Below are 18,025 nucleotides of genomic sequence, written 5' to 3'. Positions count from 1 at the left end.
CTTTATCATCACCAGTGTTGTATCCCTTGCTATCTTCTATCGCTATTCATGCTAACTGTTCCATGCAGATAATAAATGGACAATTAAGAATAACATTGGTATTTTAGTGATGCCTCCCCTCCTCCCATGGCCTTGCTGCACAAGACTTTCTTCTTTCTCTCAGCCCTATTCTGTCCACCTCTCTAATGCAAGAGTTAATCAGTATTCTCATTCATCCTTTTCTCTAGTAAATTCTGGAACTCCCTGCCTGCTTCTGTATTTCCATCCTCCTATGACTTGAGTTCCTTCAAGAGAGATGTTTCAAGACATCCGTCAATATTTGACTAACGCTTCAGACTCTATTCGGGGACCAGCATTTCAGTGTTGCCCTTGGCCGGTGTCTCTCTTACATAAAAAAAAAAAAAAAAAAAAAAAAAAAAAAAAAAAAAAAAAAAACTACGTTCTTTCCTCTGAAATATAAGGGATGGTTTCTGGAGGATCATTTATATATAGCTTCACCACATCTCTTGGCTAAATTCTCGAGTGGCTATATAAAGTCTAAATGTTAATTGTTATTTCTTTTTATTTACTTTGTTTTTTTGTAAGTTAATAATTTTGTTTTGTTCTTATATACCACCTAACAGACAAAACAATGATGAGTGTGCCCTTAACAGCAGCTTCTAATCAGCAAAGTGTAGAGCAGATAATAAATGGACAATTAAGAATAACATTGGTATTTTAGTGATAGGAAATACAACAGGGCAGATGGAGAACTTGCTAAGATGGGCCTGAATGGATAGAGGCAGGCACCATTGAGGAAGTTTGGGGAGACCTTGATCCTGATGTGAAATCATAGGAGCTTATGATTGATGATTATGATAATTTGAAGAAAGATAATAAAATATGGGGGAGAGAAGCATGAGAATATGAAAATGAAGAGAGAGGATGGAATTCTTGTGAGTAGCAAGGAGATGGCAGGAGTGTACAAAAGGAATTTTGAATGTTTAATGAATGAGAAGACAGTAGGGGAAACAATACTACTCCATATGGATACAGAAGCGTCTCTGTTTCATAGTTTCTTCTCTCCATTCTTATTATATCAACGTACTCATTTCTAGCATCAATATATTCCTCCCATCTGCTCTCAGTTTTCCATTTCTTTCATCTATTCCAAGCATTTAACTTATAATTTCTAGCATCTTTGCATTTTGTGTTGAACCATTTCTTACCCTTTCTACATCTTGCTCCTTCTCTAAGTACAAATTTCTCCAAAGCAGTATTATATATCCTTAAAAATTCATCTAATTTTTTCTGAACATCTTCTGCATCTTCAAAGTCATTCCAATCCAGAGCAACAAAGTACTTTAATTTTTTTCAAAAACCAGCTTTACTATATCTAAATCTTCTTACCTTATAATTTTCATCAATGATTACATTTTCATTTTTCAAATTAAATTCCATCAACACATGGTCACTTTTACCTAGAGGGCTATCATAGTGTATAGTTTCAATAATTTCCATGTACTTGGTAAACACTAAATCAAGTCTTGATGGTTTACCTCTTCCACTAAATTTGGTATCACAATCAACCCACTGAGTCATCAAGTTTTTCACCGCCTAGTTTAACAGTCTATTATTCCATGTGTTCTCACTTCCAGTAGTTGTCAATGTCTCCCAATTTATCTCTTTACAATTAAAATCACCAACAATAACTAAATCACTACTTTCCATCACTATCTTTTCAAAACCTTTTAACACATCTACCAGCATACCTTTGTGCTCTTCTTTTCGCCAAGCACTGGTCATAGGTGGCACATACACTCCTACATAATTCATTATCTTTCCATTTCCACTTCTAATCATCACTTGTAAAATTTCAGTCTTGTCTTCAGTTTTTTATTACCTTCTCCACTTAACACATTTTTTAGTCAGAATGATCACTCCACGTCCTCCTTTGTCACTTCTAATTCTCATCCAAAAATCATATTTATTATCAGAAATGTCAATGTCCATTCATTTTTCCATTTTGTCTCACATAATATAACAACAACCAGTGCAGTTCAGTTTAATAACTCATTAATTTCTCTCACAATGTGTGTGTGTGTGTGTGTGTGTGTGTGTGTGTGTGTGATGAAAAATGAAGAATGGGAAAAGCAAGGTCACAGTGACTGAGAGAAAAGAAACAGGAATGTGTGACTTTAGGATACTGAGTGTGCCAGTTGTAAGCAGGTGTTGTTATGGGAGGAGAGGGAGAATGAAGGAGGAAAGTGAATTTAATCAAGTACCTGATAAGTCTTAGGACAACATGATGAGAATGACAGAGAGATAAGAAACAGGGCTGTGAAAGGCCTATGTGTTATAGGATCATTTGCAAGAGTGAAGAAAGGGAAAAAAAATATGCCTATGGATGTAAAGTGAAGTTTAAGGCATACAGGAAAAGTCCCATATTTTAGCATCCAACATTTCAGAAAATCTGATGTTTTGGCACTTTTGCAAAATACAGTAGTACCTTGGTTCATGAACTTAATCCAGTTCGGGCCTTTGTTCGCAAACGAAGTTGTTTGTGAACCAAAACATTTTTTTCCATTGAAATTAATGTAAACAATTCATCCATTCCAGCTTCAGAAACATGGCATTTATATATAAATATATATATATATATATATATATATATATATATATATATATATATATATATATATATATATATATATATATACAAATTTATTTATTTATTTTTTTTTTTGTGATGAAGAATATAGAATGAAATTAAAATACATATCCCTAAACAGAGACAAATAACACTAAATTAAATAAAACAGTAATGTAATTTACCTTTGTTGTTTACAGTTGCTGACACAGGTGGATGGTGAGGGAGGAGAGGAAGAGGAGGAACCTACTTAATTTTGGGTAAAAGGCTGCTGTCTACCTCCTCCCCCCCCCCTCTCTCTCTCTCTCTCTGTTAACTTATGTGTGTGTGTGTGAGAGAGAGAGAGAGAGAGAGAGAGAGAGAGAGAGAGAGAGAGAGAGAGAGAGAGAGAGAGAGAGAGAGAGAGAGAGAGAGAGAGAGCATCATCAACAGTTGTCAAGGCATTTGCGCTGACACGCACAAATGTAACTCTCTCTCTCTCTCTCTCTCTCTCTCTCTCTCTCTCTCTCTCTCTCTCTCTCTCTCTCTCTCTCTCTCTCTCTCTCTTTTTTTTATTTTTTTATTTAAACATAGGTACATTATCACCCGAAGGCGTACTGCCATGTGCAACCTATTTTAGGGGTGGGACACAACACACAAATACAAATATAAATATATATATATATATATATATATATATATATATATATATACATTCTTTATGTTAGACTTATATTAATATTGTTAGCAGGGGGGTTGGGAACGAGCCCCTCCAGTGGTGTGCTGCTAACTTCACGTCCTGGGTATCCATCCTGATATGAGGGACGGAGGACGCGAAGACGTTCCACAGTCTGGAGACTCGCCCCCAAAAGGTGCGCTGGTGTTGGCTGGAGTGGGAACGCGGCACTTCCACTGAGTCACCACTGGATGACACCGTTCTCGTGTCCCGCGAGGTGACTCTGATGGGCTGCCGTAGTCCCGCCAGATGTGGCACACCCTGCACCTGTACCTTGTGGAACACCACAAGGGCTGCAACGTCCCTGCGGTGTTCTAACATGTCGACGGGAGTCTCAGGATGGGCTGGAGCACCTGCTGCTTCCACCAGTCGCAGCGCCCGTCACTGGATGCCGTCGAGCTTGTTGATGTGTGTGGCAGCACAGGACATCCAGGAGAGGGTGGCATACTCTAAATAAGGCCGTATCTGGGCCTTGTAGAGCAAGAGCCTCCCTCTCCTGTCGAGCAAGTTGGCCACCCTCCTCAAGGAGGAGACTCGGTGTGAGGCCTTAAGGGCAATGTGTTTGACGTGGCGGTCAAACCACAGCCCTCGATCCACCTCCACCCCAAGAATCTTGACGGACTCCTGGAGTTTGAGAGGAAGGCCACCAAAGCTTAGCCCTCCCTCCACTGCTGGCTCGGCAGCTGGGGATCGAGAAACTACCATTGCCTGTGTCTTCTCCGGAGCAAAGGTCACCTGCCAGCGTGCCCCCCACTCCTGTATTACCCCAAGCTGCTGATTGATCTCTTCAGCAGCACGCACACTTTCGTGTCGAGGGTAGGTACAGGAGAGAGTGCAATCGTCAGCATAAGCTGAGACCGCTGGCAGCTGTCAGAGAAGATCGTCCACGTAGATGTTCCACAGGACTGGCCCCAGCACTGAGCCCTGTGGCACTGACGCTCTCACCGGGAGGGACTCGGACGCTTGCCCATTGACAACGACCTGGAGGGTCCTTCCTTGGAGGTAGTCGCCAAGGAGCTGAAGGAGGTCACCCTGGATCCCCTTTGCCCTCAGCTTTTCTAGAAGGTCCCCATGCCAGACCCTGTCGAAGGCGCCCACTATATCCAGGGCCACCACAACAGAGTCGAGGCCGCCGTCAAGGGCGTCCTGCCAGCGCCCGGTGAGGAGCATGAGGAGATCGGAGGTGGACCGCCCAGGTCTGAACCCAAACTGTTGGTCTGAGAGGAGGTAATTGTCCTGGAGGTGGCGACACACCACATCTGCCACCACCCTCTCAAACACTTTCCCCACCACAGAGAGCAGGGAGATGGGTCGATAATTTTTTGGGTCAGACCTGGAGCTCCTCTTGTGTACGGGAACTACCCGGGCCTCTTTCCACACTAAGGGCCAGGTATTTTCCCGTAAGCAGGCAGAGAAGACAGTGGTGAGGGGTACAGCCAGCTCACGGGCACATTGTTTCAAAACGTGCGGGCTGATGTTGTCGGGACCGGTAGCTTTTTGTACATCGAGCCCCTGCAGCAGACGCTCGACAAGCCCCTGCGTCACCGCCACCTTGGTTACAGTCTCTCTGCACTGCTGCTCTAGAAGAGGCGGTGACCTTTCAGGGTCGTCCACCTCCATCTTCCCGGCGTAAAGGGTGGCCAGCAGCTGGGCTTTGTCCTTGCTGCTGGTGGCCACCATTCCGTCGGGCCTTGTGAGAGGAGGGACAGTGTCTTGATGGTTTAGGCCCTGTCTGCCCTTAACAAGGGACCACCAAGTCTTGTTGCCCACTCCAGGGCCTCCTAGCTGGCGCCGCAGGTCCTCCTCCCACCTCCCTATAGCCCACTGGCAGGTCGTCACCATCCTCTTGCAGGCCGCACGATGTAGGTCTTTGTTGCGCCGAGTAGGATTCTGCTTGTAGCGGAGCCACGCAGAATACTTCGCCTCGGCGGCAACGCGGCAGCGGTAGCCAAACCAAGGCTGGTCCGTTGGTCTGGCGACGAACTCACGGTGGGGCACATGTTGTTCCTGGAGCGCCAAGAGGTGGGAAGTGAAGGCTCGCGCCTGTACCTCCGCTCCACCTTGCAGGATGGAAGGCCAGTCAGTCCTGCGCAGGTCTCGGCAAAGGGAGCCCCAGTCTGCCCTATCCCATAGCCAGACTGTGCGAGTGGTGGCCTCGTCACGAGCCACACCCATGTCCACCTGGGTCAGGACAGCATGGTGGTTAGAGCTGCCCACGAGACCCAGCTGGTGGCAGCTGAGTGTGTCCTCCTCCAGGTCGGATATGACGGGGTCCAGGGTCCCGCCCCGCTCATGAGTGGGGAAGGTCACATGGTCCTTCAGGCCCTGCACCGTCAGGAGGTTTTCGTAGGCGTCGTGCTCCACGTGGTGGTTGAGGTCGCCCACAAGCAAAAAGTGTTGGCAGCGGTGAGTCACAAGGAGGACATCTAGGGCCTCCTTGAGGTACATGAGCGAGTCAGGCCCTTGTCGGGGGGGGCGGTACATGGCGCAGAGCAGGAGGGCAGAGTGGTTGGCCAGCACAACCCGGAAGAACATCACCTCCAGCTGCGGCGGCGTGTCCACGTCGAGTTGTTGTGCCTGCACTCCCTCCCTGAAGCAGACAGCCACTCCACCTCCAGCTCTATTCCGTCGGTCTCTCCTGGCCCAGTGAGTGTAGCCACCTATTTTGCCGAAGGATGGCTCCACCTCTCCGTTCAGCCAGGTCTCCGTCACCACAACTGCACCTGCATCGTGTCGTAGTACACAGTTGTGGGTTAGGTCTCCGATGTTCATTTGGAGACCACGTACATTGGCGGAGATAACCTTGAATTGGTGGCGGTGGCGGTCAGGCCTTACCATGTTGGAGGGAGTTGTGGTCCTGCCTGAAGGGGTGTGACAGGGCTCAGTTGGGGGTACCGAAGGCCGGGCGGGTTCCATTGCCAGCCCTGAGTGTGGCCCCAGTTAACAGGCTGAGCTGAAAACGGGCGAGACTGCGGAAAAGGCTGCAGAAAGGGCTGCAAGTGAGGTGATACTGATGGGGAGGCAGTGGCCAAGTATCCCTCCTCCGCGAGGACCTGCCGTAGCAGTCACTCCTGCCTCAACTCAGCAGTCCTGGTGTGGCAGTCTTCAGTACTGTGGCCCTTCCGATTGCAGTACCGGCAAATCTGCGTGGGTCTGGCTGGGGTCTGTCTCCTTGAGGGGCCGGCCCCCTGGGTGGTAGAGGCTCCTCTGACCTCGCTGTTCCGGTTCTTTTTTTTATACTTTTTTTTCCTGGTGGTGGTATTGCCAGCGGTGCTCGTGGAGTAAGCCGGAACTGCTGGGGCTGGGGCTGGTGCTGGTGTTGCTGGGGGAGTCGGTAGTACTGCTGGCAAGGTATTGGTGTGGGTTTGGGTCTGTGTGGAGGTTGCAGTACTGTGTGTCTGCGAGGTGGAGGTGTTTATGCCGGAACTTGTAGGAAGGGAGACAGGTGTAGAGGAGGGCGGGGTTGGGGGTTCGGCTCTCTCTCTCTCTCTCTCTCTCTCTCTCTCTCTCTCTCTCTCTCTCTCTCTCTCTCTCTCTCTCTCTGGATATGGCAAAATTTCATCTTAGCAGCCCACCGCCCCCCATATGTGTTCGTAACTGGTAATGTACTGTAACCTATGACAATTGAAAGAATAATCCAGGTTCTTTAGACCAAAAAACTGAGCCAGTGGTGATATCTAATAATTTTCTCCTTCTCATGTAGTATAATGGGTTCTAAAATAACACACAAAAAGGAAAAAGAAAAAAATTAATGTTTTTGAACACAGCACCCTTACAAACAATGTTTATGCCAAGCGCACCAACACACAACTGAGCATGAGCTTCCATGGATTGTGGGTAATGTGCGTTTGTACTCCAAAGCATTATTTGTGAACAGAGCAAAAATTTGTTTGCAAAACTAGTTCATGAACCAATTTGTTTGTGAAGTGGGATGTTTGTGAACCAAGGTTCTAATGTGGTCCCATCCTCAAAGTTATCTGATCTTTCAGCACTTTCCAAAAGGTATTGGCATGTGGCAAATTTAAAAATGGCGCAAGAGTGCCAAGATCATCTCCTGTCATGTGAAGGTTCTAGTGCTGACTACAACATCCAAGGGTGCGATGGTGTGAGTGGTGTGTATGAGAATATTTTTAGTATAAACTTGGAATATATGAAGGAGAGGAAATAAACATTAGTGATCCAAAGTGAAATAAACACATAGTAAAAAAAAAGAAAAAAATGAAAACAAGTCTATTGTGTTTACACTGTCATGTTTGTCTTTCCAGTCTCTGTGAGTGGCTGCATTCAAAAGCGCAGGGAAGTGCATAGTGACGAACATCACTCTGGCTTTACAGCATTTCCATTTTGCCTTAGGAAAATAGCCTCAATGAGTAGACATGCATTAATTTTTCATCTGCAGCCACAAGTCTGTAGACTGCATCATTCTGTGTCACTGGCAGACTCTCACACCCCACAATAGTACAACTAGACTACATCCTTACATTACACTTATGTACATATACTGTTTTGCCTTGGAGATGTTAGTTTGTGTTTTCTGCTAATAAATAAATAAACAGTATCCTACTATCTCTGTTACTGCAGTATTTTCCTGCAAACATTCATATATGGATCAGAGTCCTGGATGTGGAGTAGGGCACAAGAATCAAGAGTGCATACTGTGGAGATGAGCCACCTGAAAGGGGCATATGAGGTAACAAGATGGGAGGGTGTGAGAGTTGTCACCAGGAAGGCAACCATGGTGTTATGGGTAGCACATTTGCCTGACAAGTGGAAGGTCCTGGGTTAGATTCCCAGGTGTTGCCTGCCTTTTTCTGGTGAACCCCCCTACTCTAACAGAGGGTGAGAGCAATGAGAGTGTGTATAAGTGCCAGTGAAAGTGGTGCACATTGTGGGGTGGTGGAATGGTTGAAAAGGAACACATTGAGATGCTGTCACCATTATGATATGATTAAGAGTGAAAAGTTAATAAGAATGTGTATATGAGTGAAGCAGAGATGTTAGTAGGAGAGGAAGGCCACTTGGAAGGTGTAAGGATATGGTAAAGGAGTACATGTGTGAAGGTGTCACTGCCAAGTGCTTCAGCGAGCAGGAAGGGAAGGTGTGAAAAGGAGAGGTGCAGGCTCTTCTGCCTGGGTCACCTTCTTGAGGAACACTCCCAGAGCAAGTGAGGCATGAAATATACATACAGGGAGTCCTTGGTTTATAGTGGTCTCAACTTATGCTGTTCCATAGTTACATACATTTCCTTTTGCTGATTTTTTTTTTTTTTTTTTTTTTGTGGTACACTTAGACTGAGGGTACCAGCAAGCCTTGCAACATACTCATCTATTACTTCTCACACAACACCAAACACAATCTTTTTTTTAATTAAATAAAGAAAGCAAACAAAAATATAGATTACCTATTACATTTTGATAAAAAAAAATCAAATATAACAAACTAATTGGTGATCAGGGCAAAGGAATACGTCATCATGTAGCAATAAACCAAGGAAGGAAGTGACAGTCAGTCTCGGTGCTTACTTAGGCTAATTCTGACTCACACCAAAATTTAGTTTACACCACAGTGTAGGAAGAGAATTCTGGCATAACACGAGGACCCCCTGTATATGTGCGTGTGTGTGTGTGTGTGTGTGTGTGTATTTACCTAGTTGTATTTATCTAGTTGTGTTTTACAGGAAAAGAGGTATGCTCATGCTGTCCTGTCTCCATATCTATAAGCATCCAGCTTAACTTTAAATTCATGAATATTTGTTGCTTGTACCACTGTTTGATCTAAGTTGTTCCATATTTCTATGCTTTTATTTGGGAAACCATATTTCTTGATATCTCTTCTACTTGCTGTTTTCCTCAATTTCACTCCATATCCCCTTGTATCTCTTGAGTCCCACACAAATAAGTCTTCTTTGTCAACTTGATCCTTACCCTTTAAAGCTCTGTATATAGCAATCAGGTCCCCTTTTTCTCTTCTCTCTTGTAATGATGGAAGCTTCAGTCTCCTTAATCTTTCTTCATAGGTTAAATCTCTCAAAATTGGTACCAATTTGGTTGCAGTTCTTTGGATCCTTTCTATTTTTCTTATTTCCTTTTTATTATGGGGTGACCAAACAATTGTGGCACATTACAGTTTTGGTCGAATCACATATTCCATCAACTTTTTCACCATCTCTTCATCCATGCAAGCAAATGCCTCTCTTTCATCTTTCTTTGCTTTTTCCTAATTCCATCACCTTGCATTTCTTTGCACTGAATTCCATTTCCCATTTCTTACTCCATTTATATATCTTATTTAGATCTTTCTGTAATATTTCACAATCCATATTATTTTCCACTCTTTTCAATAATTTCACATCATCTGCAAAACAGACTTATATAACCATCAACCTCATCCACCATATCGTTGACATACACCAGAAACATTACGAGGGTTAAAACTGTCCCCTGTGGTACTCCACTTGTAACTCTACACCATTCTGATTTTTCTCCCTTTATTACTGTTCTCATTTCTCTGTCCCTCAAGAAGTCTGTAATCTAATTCAGTGTGTTGCCTTGCAAACCCCCTATATTTTGAATTTTCCATAGCAGTCTCTGGTGAGGTACCTTATCAAATTTCTAGGTCTAAATAAACACAGTCTGCCCAACCCTCACTCTGTTGAATTATATCAATTGCTCTACTATAAAAGCTCACTAAATTCATGACACAAAATCTTCCACTTCTGAAACCAAATTGTGTGTCAGTCACAAATTGTGTGTTAGTCAATGTTTGTGTTTCTTCTAAATATTTCATCCATCTGTTTTTAACTATTCTTTCCACTATTTTTTGCCACCACACTTGTTAAGAACATTGGTCTGTAATTCAATGGGTCTTCTTTATTACCTCCTTTAAAAATGGGCACAATATTAGCTCTCTTCCAGTCTAGAAGGATTTTTCCTTCCTTAAAAGAGCATACTATGGTACTGTGTATACTTCCTGTCAGTTGTTCACAACATTCCTTAAGTATCCAGTTGGACACTCCATCCAGTCCTTGAGCCTTACTTACATCCAATTCTTTCATACTCTTAATTTCACTTATGTCCACCTGTATCTCTCTCATCACACTGTCTCTGTGTCATGCTCTTTCTCCTTCAAATTTGCTTTCTTTGGTGAATACTGACTGGAAGTGCTTGTTCATTAATTCCACTCATAACCATGTATCTTCATATATAATGTCATCTTTCATTAATCTATCTATTGTTTGCTTGTGTTTCATCTTCCCATTCACATATCTGAAGAATAACTTCAGCTCATCTTTGCATTTGTTAACTATATCTTTCTCATAATTCCTTTCTTCTTCTCTCAGGATTCTGATATATTTGTTTCTTGCCTTCTTGAATTCTTCCCATTTCTCACTTCCTCCTTTTTTTTTCTCCATCTTTTCCATGCTGCTTCTTTTTCTTTTCTTGCTGTTATATATCTCATATTAAACCAGTCTTTATTTTCTTTTTCACTTCCTTTATTTTGATCTTTGGTACATATCTACTGACCCCTTCATTATAAATTTCCATGAATATATCCCACTTTTCCTGTGCATTACTTGCCGTGAACAGTTGTTTCCATTTAGCCTCTGCAAAATATTCCCTCAACCTGATAAAATCTGCTTTCCTGTAATTATATCTTACATTCTTGTAAATTTCATTCCTATTTTCTAATGGACCACTGCCTATACTGAATTCAATTAACAGATGGTCACTTTTACCTAGTGGGCACTGATAATTTATTATTTCAATGATGTCCATTTCCTTTGTAAACAACAAGTCTAGCCTTGATGCTTCTTCATTACCCCCAAATCTTGTATTTTCTCCAATCCATCAGGTCATAGTATTTGTCATTATTAAATTTAGAAGCATATATCCCCATGACTCTTCTCCTCCATCTGTGGTCCACTCTTCCCAGCATATCTCCTTGCAATTAATTAGTCACCCATAAGTGTTATATCATTACTCTCTGCCAGTATTCTCTCCAAACAGTTACTAGTATCCCTTAACAGTAATTTATAATCCTCTTGTGTCCATGCATTCATCTTTGGGGGTACATAAGCCACTGCAAGATCTCTTCTTCCTTCTCCCTTCCTTTTTGTTGGAATTCTAATTACTTCTGCCATTCCTTCTCCCATTTCAACATCTTCCACTGTTATACTCTTCTTTGTAAGTAACATGACTCCTCCCCCTTTCTTATTATTTCTATGATTTATCCACACATTATAATTACTATTACCAATTCTTATATTTTCTCTAGTCTCATTTAGTTTAACTTCAGTAATACCCATGACGTCGGGCTGCTTTATCTTAAGATAATTATACAATTTTCGTAATGTTGATATTAAACCATTTATATTTGTATATGCCGATGTCCACTTTATATTTTTCCATACATTTTTTTACATTTTCTATTCTTTTTTTTTTGTCAGATACCACTTCCTGAGCCCCTCATCTTTTACCTTCCAATAGAACTTTTTTTTTTCTTCCTCCATTCTGTTCCCAGTTTTTGCATTTGCTTCTTTTATTAGATCGTTTACCTTGAGTCTCTCCTCCTCATTCATGTCCCTCTTTAACAAACTTTCCTGTATTGCTCTATCTTGTCCAGTTTCCACACATACAATATCACTTTCATGGCTGTTGTTTGTGCCCTAAATTTTACTTTCAGTGGTCACTCTCCTTCTGTATACTTCCCCAGTCTATGTATTTCCTCAATTTCACTAATCCAGTCCTCACCTTCTCTCTGTATATTACTTAAAACATCCTCTGCTACCATTTTTTTGTTCTTTTCCCTCTTGTATTTTACTGGTTCTGTTTCCTCTTTTAATCCATATATAACAATACAATTACAATACAATACAATTACAATTTCTTTTTGTCCACTGTGTCCCTTACCATCAATTCCTTCTGTCTGATCACTTTCACAATTTCCTTACTTAAATCTGTCTTTTTCCTTCTTTTGCACTTCTATGATTTCTGTGAAGTTAACTTTTCTTCCTTTTTCCTTCCTCCAGATATGATGTTCACTTTTCATCCCTATCACTTCATTTTCCTGTTTTTTAACAATATCATTGTTTTCCTTCAATTTTGTTTTTAGATCAGCACATTGTGATTTCACTTCTTTGTTTTCCTCTTCAAGGTCATGTTATTTTTTTCTAGTTTTTTTTACTCTTTCAATGAGGTCACTCATCATCCTCTCCATTAAAACCACTTTCCTTCCTTGCATTTTTCCATGTAGTTCATTGTCTTCATCAAATCCTGGGAATGGTGACCCTGTTGGCAACATTCCACTCCCACCTATGGTGTCCGCCTTGCTGGAGTTTTTACTAATTTTATTGTGTGTGTGTGTGTGTGTGTGTGTGTGTGTGTGTGTCGTCGTCATCATCATCATTTTCGTTTAACGTCCGCATTTTCCCATCAGGGAGGGGTTGGACAGGTGATGACTGCTTTCCACAACTGGCAATCTTGTGCCATATGTTCTTCAATTCCCAACAAATTCCCAACAATTCCTCTGTCACACAATTCCTCCACTTTTTCTTTGGCCTTCCCATTGGCCATCGGCCTCCAACCCTCACCTTCTCCACCTCACTCAACACCCCTCCCTCTGCCCTTCTCACATGTCCAAACCATCTCAGTCTTCTCTTCCTCAGTTCAACAGAAAGGTCTTGTAGCGGGACACAGGTCACCGCTCCAAGCACTCCGTTTTCTGTTATATTATCACCCTTCCGTTTTCACTCTCTCTACTGCACAGACTTTTGTCTTTCATCTCTTCTTTCCTCACTTTATACATATCTCTTACTGTACACATTCTGTGCACGCTCTTTGACACATGTGTTACACATCTTCTCAATACATCTTATTACTCCTTTCTTCACACAGACATACACACACACATACACTCTCTTTTTCTATAATTTTATGTAAATTATTTATTTTTGTAATTAAATTTTGTATATATTGTTCATGTTTTTGCTGAATAAAATAGAGAATACCCAGGCTAAATTTCCTTTGCCAGAGCTACACTGTTATGACACTGGAAATTGTTACCCTTCAAGGACTAAACACTGCTATGACCAAGAGTCATGGTTGGGAGCCTACACTTCTCGCTTGAGCAACTTCCGGGCGGCAAAGTAGCACCTCACCTTTCGCTACAATTGGTGACCCCGTTGTTCCGGAGTGAGCAGCCAAGTCCACCCTGCTGCTATCCTCCAACCACCTGGCCAAGGCGACGCGGTCGGGCGAATCTTCCGGCAGCTGCCCCTTCGCCGGTGTCGCCGCCTCCTGCAGCAGACCCCGGCCCCCGCACCAACGCTGCCTGGCCGCCACCCCGCCGGCCGCCGCCCCCAGCCGCCCGTACGCCGCCCCCAGCCGCCCGTATGCCGCCCCCAGCCGCCCGTACGCCGCTCCCCGCCGCCCGGCCGCCCTCACGGCGTCTCCCCCTGCGGCACTCTCCAGCTGGCCCTCGCCACTGGCCAGCAGTCTCTCCCAGTCGCGGACGCTCCTCCACGTAACTTCTGCCGGCCCCTCCAGTTTCCTGCTGTTACCTGGAGCCCTCCCACTGGCCTCGTCCCGCCTCCATCTACAGCTCTTCACTGGGGATTACCTACGGTCCATCGCCCAGGATTAACACTGTCATCCGTGGATTACTTACAGTGCAGTGCCAAGGATAACGTACAGTTCGTTCAGTGGTGAGTGAAGTGACATTGCCCCAATTCGGCATCTCTCACCGCTGTGGCACCCGGTCACACCGGCGCCTCACGCCTTCACTCCTCACCGCTGTGGCTCCCGGACTTTCCGGCGCTTGTAGTGTACTTTACACAGTCACGTGGTGGTCCACTCAGCACAATGCCTGATGACGTCGACTCCGTAGCCTTCAGTGCTCCTCCGTTCATCAGCCAGGACCCTTCCACGTAGTTCTCCATCCTGGAATGTAACTTCAAGGCTTCCAAGATAACAGTAAGTCTAACCAAGTTCGTGAAGGCCTCTACAGTAGTACCAGCTGACGTTCTTTCACAAGTTGCTGATGTCGTCAGTCCTGCCAGCACTTCTGCTTCGCCCTATGAAGACCTCAAAGCTGCTGTTCTGCAACGCCTACAATCTACAGTGTCAAGGCGCCTCCAGGAGCTTCTGTCAAAAGAAGAACTTGGTGGTGAAAAGCCCACAGACCTTCTTCGCCGCATGAAGAAGCTGCTTGGCAACAAGTACACCTCCTTCGACAAGGAACTCTTCTTACAGCTGTTCTACCAACGCCTGCCTCCTGACACTCAACGCTGCCTCTTCACTGTCAAGAACAAGCTCTCAGTAGACGAGCTTGCCACTCTCGCCGATGAATTCATGGCTACCTTTCCACAAGGTCAACCAGCTGCAGTAGCCTCCATCTCAGCAGAAGACGGTACCAAGCAACTTGTTGAGCTCGTCTCACAGCTTAGACTTGAAGTGAGAGATCTTCGGAGAGAGCTCAGAGAACGCTCATGCTCACGTTCGCGTTCTTCCTCCAGACACCACTTCCGGCGCCGCCAGCGTTCAAAGAGTAAGACGCCGGAGACTTCTAGTTTCTACTACTACCATCGAGAGTTCGGGAAAGACGCAAGAAATTGTAAGGCTCCCTGTACCTTCGCCAAGTCTTTAAACCCCAACAGCGAGCACTAGCGGCGCATAGTGTTCGCGACACCTCGTCTGCGCTACTGAAGTTGTATGACCCTCTCTCCCGGACCAAGTTCCTCATCGACTCTGGTGCAGACGTCAGTATTCTCCCTGCCCCTGGTGTACACCGGACATTGCCTCCCCTCCTTTACCTTCACGCCGCCAATGGTACGGAGATTCCTGTGTACAAGCGACGCACCTTGCAACTTCACCTGAACCTCCGCCGTACCTTCGAGTGGACGTTCTATGTAGCAGCTGTCACGCAACCAATTCTAGGTGCTGACTTCCTCCGACACTTCGGTCTCCTAGTGGACATCAAGGGTCGGAAGCTGCTCGATCCTCTCACCTCAGTCACAACAAAGGGACAGATCACTCATGGTGATAGCACACAGATCTCCCTCGTCAAGGCATACCACCAGTTCTCCTCCCTGCTGAAGTCCTTCCCTACGCTGACGCAGCCGTACTCAGCCAGCAAGCCGGTCACACACCACGTCTCGCACCACATCGAGACCAAGGGACCTCCTACCCACGCCAAGGCCCGCCGCCTAGCTCCAGAGCGCACCAGACAAGCCAAGGCAGAGTTCGAGTCCCTCATTCAGCAAGGCATCATACGGCCCAGCTCCAGCAACTGGTCTTCCGCTCTCCACATCGTGCCTAAGAAAAATGGCAAACTACAACTATGTGGAGACTACCGCGCTCTCAACTCGCGCACCGTCGAGGACAGGTACCCAGTGCCTAACATCCAGGAGTTCTCTTCTCAGCTCTCCGGATGCACCCACTTCTCGAGGATCGACCTTGTGAAAGCTTTTCACCACATCCCCGTCCATCCAGCGGACATTCCGAAGATTGCTCTCATCACACCCTTCGGATTGTTCGAGTACGTCAGGATGCCCTTTGGTTTGAGGAATGCCGCTCAAACCTTCCAACGCTTCGTTGACGAAGTCCTTCGAGGTCTCCCCTTCTGCTTCGCGTACATCAACGACCTCCTCATCGCCAGTCCTGACGCAGAGACGCACCAACAGCACCTCCAGCAAGTACTCACCCGTTTGCAAGACTACGGGGTGCAAGTCAACGTCGACAAGTCTGTGTTTGGGGTCCCCTCCATCACCTTCCTTGGCCACACTGTCTCCTTGGAAGGCATCACTCCACTGCAAGAAAAGTGCGAGTCCATCCAGAACTTCCCCAAGCCTACAACACAGCGCCAACTCAAGCAATTCCTGGGGATGCTGAACTACTACAACCGCTTCATCCCCAGCTGCTCACTACTTCTTCAGCCCCTCTATGCGATGATCAAGCCTTGCAAGAGAGGACAGTCCATCTCCTTAGTCTGGACTCCAGCCACTGAGGAAGCTTTCACAGCAGCAAAACAAGCTCTCAGCTCCATCTCACCTCTCAGCTTCCCTGCCCCAGATGGCATCATCTCTATCGCCACAGACGCTTCTGACATCAGCATCGGAGCAGTTCTACAGCAGTATGTCGACGGAGGTTGGAAACCGCTCTCTTTCTTCTCAAAGAAATTTAACAAGGCGGAATCCAAATACAGTACTTATGACAGGGAACTTCTCGCCATCTACAAGGCCATCAAGCGTTTCCGGTACTTCATGGAAGGTCGCAACTTCCATGTATACACCGACCACAAGCCACTCACTTCGAAGTCCCTGCACATCAAGACCTCCTGTTCACCGCGACAACTGCGTCACATCGACTTCATCTCGCAGTTCACCACGGATTTGCGCTACGTCAAAGGTGAACACAACGCCCCAGCTGATGCTCTCTCGCGCAACATCTCTGCTGTGTCATCTTCTCCCATCGACTACACTGCCATCGCTGCTGACCAGGCCAACGATGAAGAGCTGCGGCAACTCCAAGACAACCCCGCACTACAGATGAAGAAGATACAACTCCCAGGAACCACAATGCACGTTTATGCTGACACTTCCACCGATTCCTGTCGGCCCTACCTGCCGAAGACCCACCGGTATCGTGTTTTTCGTCAGCTGCACGACCTCTCCCACCCTGGCATCCGAGCATCTCAGCAGATGATGACCTCACGCTTCATCTGGTCTGGCATCAACAAAGACGTCAGGCTGTGGACCCCCACATGTGTCAAGTGCCAAGCCTCCAAGGTGTGGCGACACACACGCTCTCCTGCGGCCGCCTTCACTCCAGTCTCTTCACGGTTCGACCACGTGCATGTCGACCTCGTTGGACCACTACCCTACTCTGACGGTTACCGGTACCTTCTTACCTGCGTCGACCGCTTCACACGCTGGCCGGAAGCTGCACCTTTGGCTGACATCACAACGGACTCCGTCGCACGTGCCTTCATCACTACTTGGATCTCCAGGTTCGGTGTCCCTCTCAGCCTCACTTCTGACCGTGGCAGCCAGTTCGAGTCCAGTATGTGGAACAAGGTGATGTCACTACTAGGCATCCAACGCTTCAGGACAGCCAGTTACCACCCGCAGGCAAACGGCACCGTTGAGAGATTCCGTCAGCTGAAGTCTTCCTTAGCTGCCTCTGCCACACGTGCAGACTGGTTCCAGGCACTTCCTCTCGTCCTCCTTGGCATACGGACATCACTAAAGGAAGACCTACACCACTCCTCCGCCAAGCTCGTTTATGGTACCAAGCTCAGGTTACCTGGCGAACTCCTAACTCCTGCACCTCGCTCTACTCCTTGCAGCGTTCAGGACTTTGCTGCCAACCTCTCTGACTTCATGCAGCGTCTGCAGCCTGTCCAGCCTCGCACGTCTCCCTCCAAGACTTTTGTCAGCCAGGATCTGGACACTTGCACGCACGTGTTCGTCAGGGTTGACGCTGTGAAGAAGCCCCTGCAGCAGCCCTACCAAGGACCCTTCAAAGTCCTGAGCAGGAGGAGAAAGACGGTCACTGTGGACAAGGATGGTAGGGCTGACACCATCTCCATCGACCGAGTCAAGCCTGCCTACCTCCTTCACAGTGACCCGGCCGTCATCAACACCATCGAGAACGTCGCCACCAACACCACTCGGCACCAGAAGA

General features: G+C 45.9%; 2 protein-coding genes across 2 annotated transcripts in view; both read right to left on the bottom strand.

Annotated features, from left to right (window-relative positions):
• The window catches only part of LOC135108112 (ketosamine-3-kinase-like), a 62,681-nt gene that overhangs the window by 23,370 nt on the left and 21,286 nt on the right, over window positions 1-18,025 (bottom strand). The gene's annotated exons all lie outside the window — the stretch shown is intronic.
• Window positions 4,215-6,260, bottom strand: LOC135108190 (uncharacterized). Its single transcript, XM_064018964.1, has 2 exons — window positions 4,599-6,260; window positions 4,215-4,490 (listed from the first exon to the last, which is right to left on the bottom strand). The coding sequence occupies exons 1-2, from the start codon at window positions 6,258-6,260 to the stop codon at window positions 4,215-4,217; spliced, it is 1,938 nt and encodes a 645-aa protein (XP_063875034.1).

The sequence above is a fragment of the Scylla paramamosain genome, chromosome 16, assembly GCF_035594125.1.
Source record: "Scylla paramamosain isolate STU-SP2022 chromosome 16, ASM3559412v1, whole genome shotgun sequence".
Taxonomy (NCBI): domain Eukaryota; kingdom Metazoa; phylum Arthropoda; class Malacostraca; order Decapoda; family Portunidae; genus Scylla; species Scylla paramamosain.
This window is presented reverse-complemented; position numbering and strand designations above follow the sequence as displayed.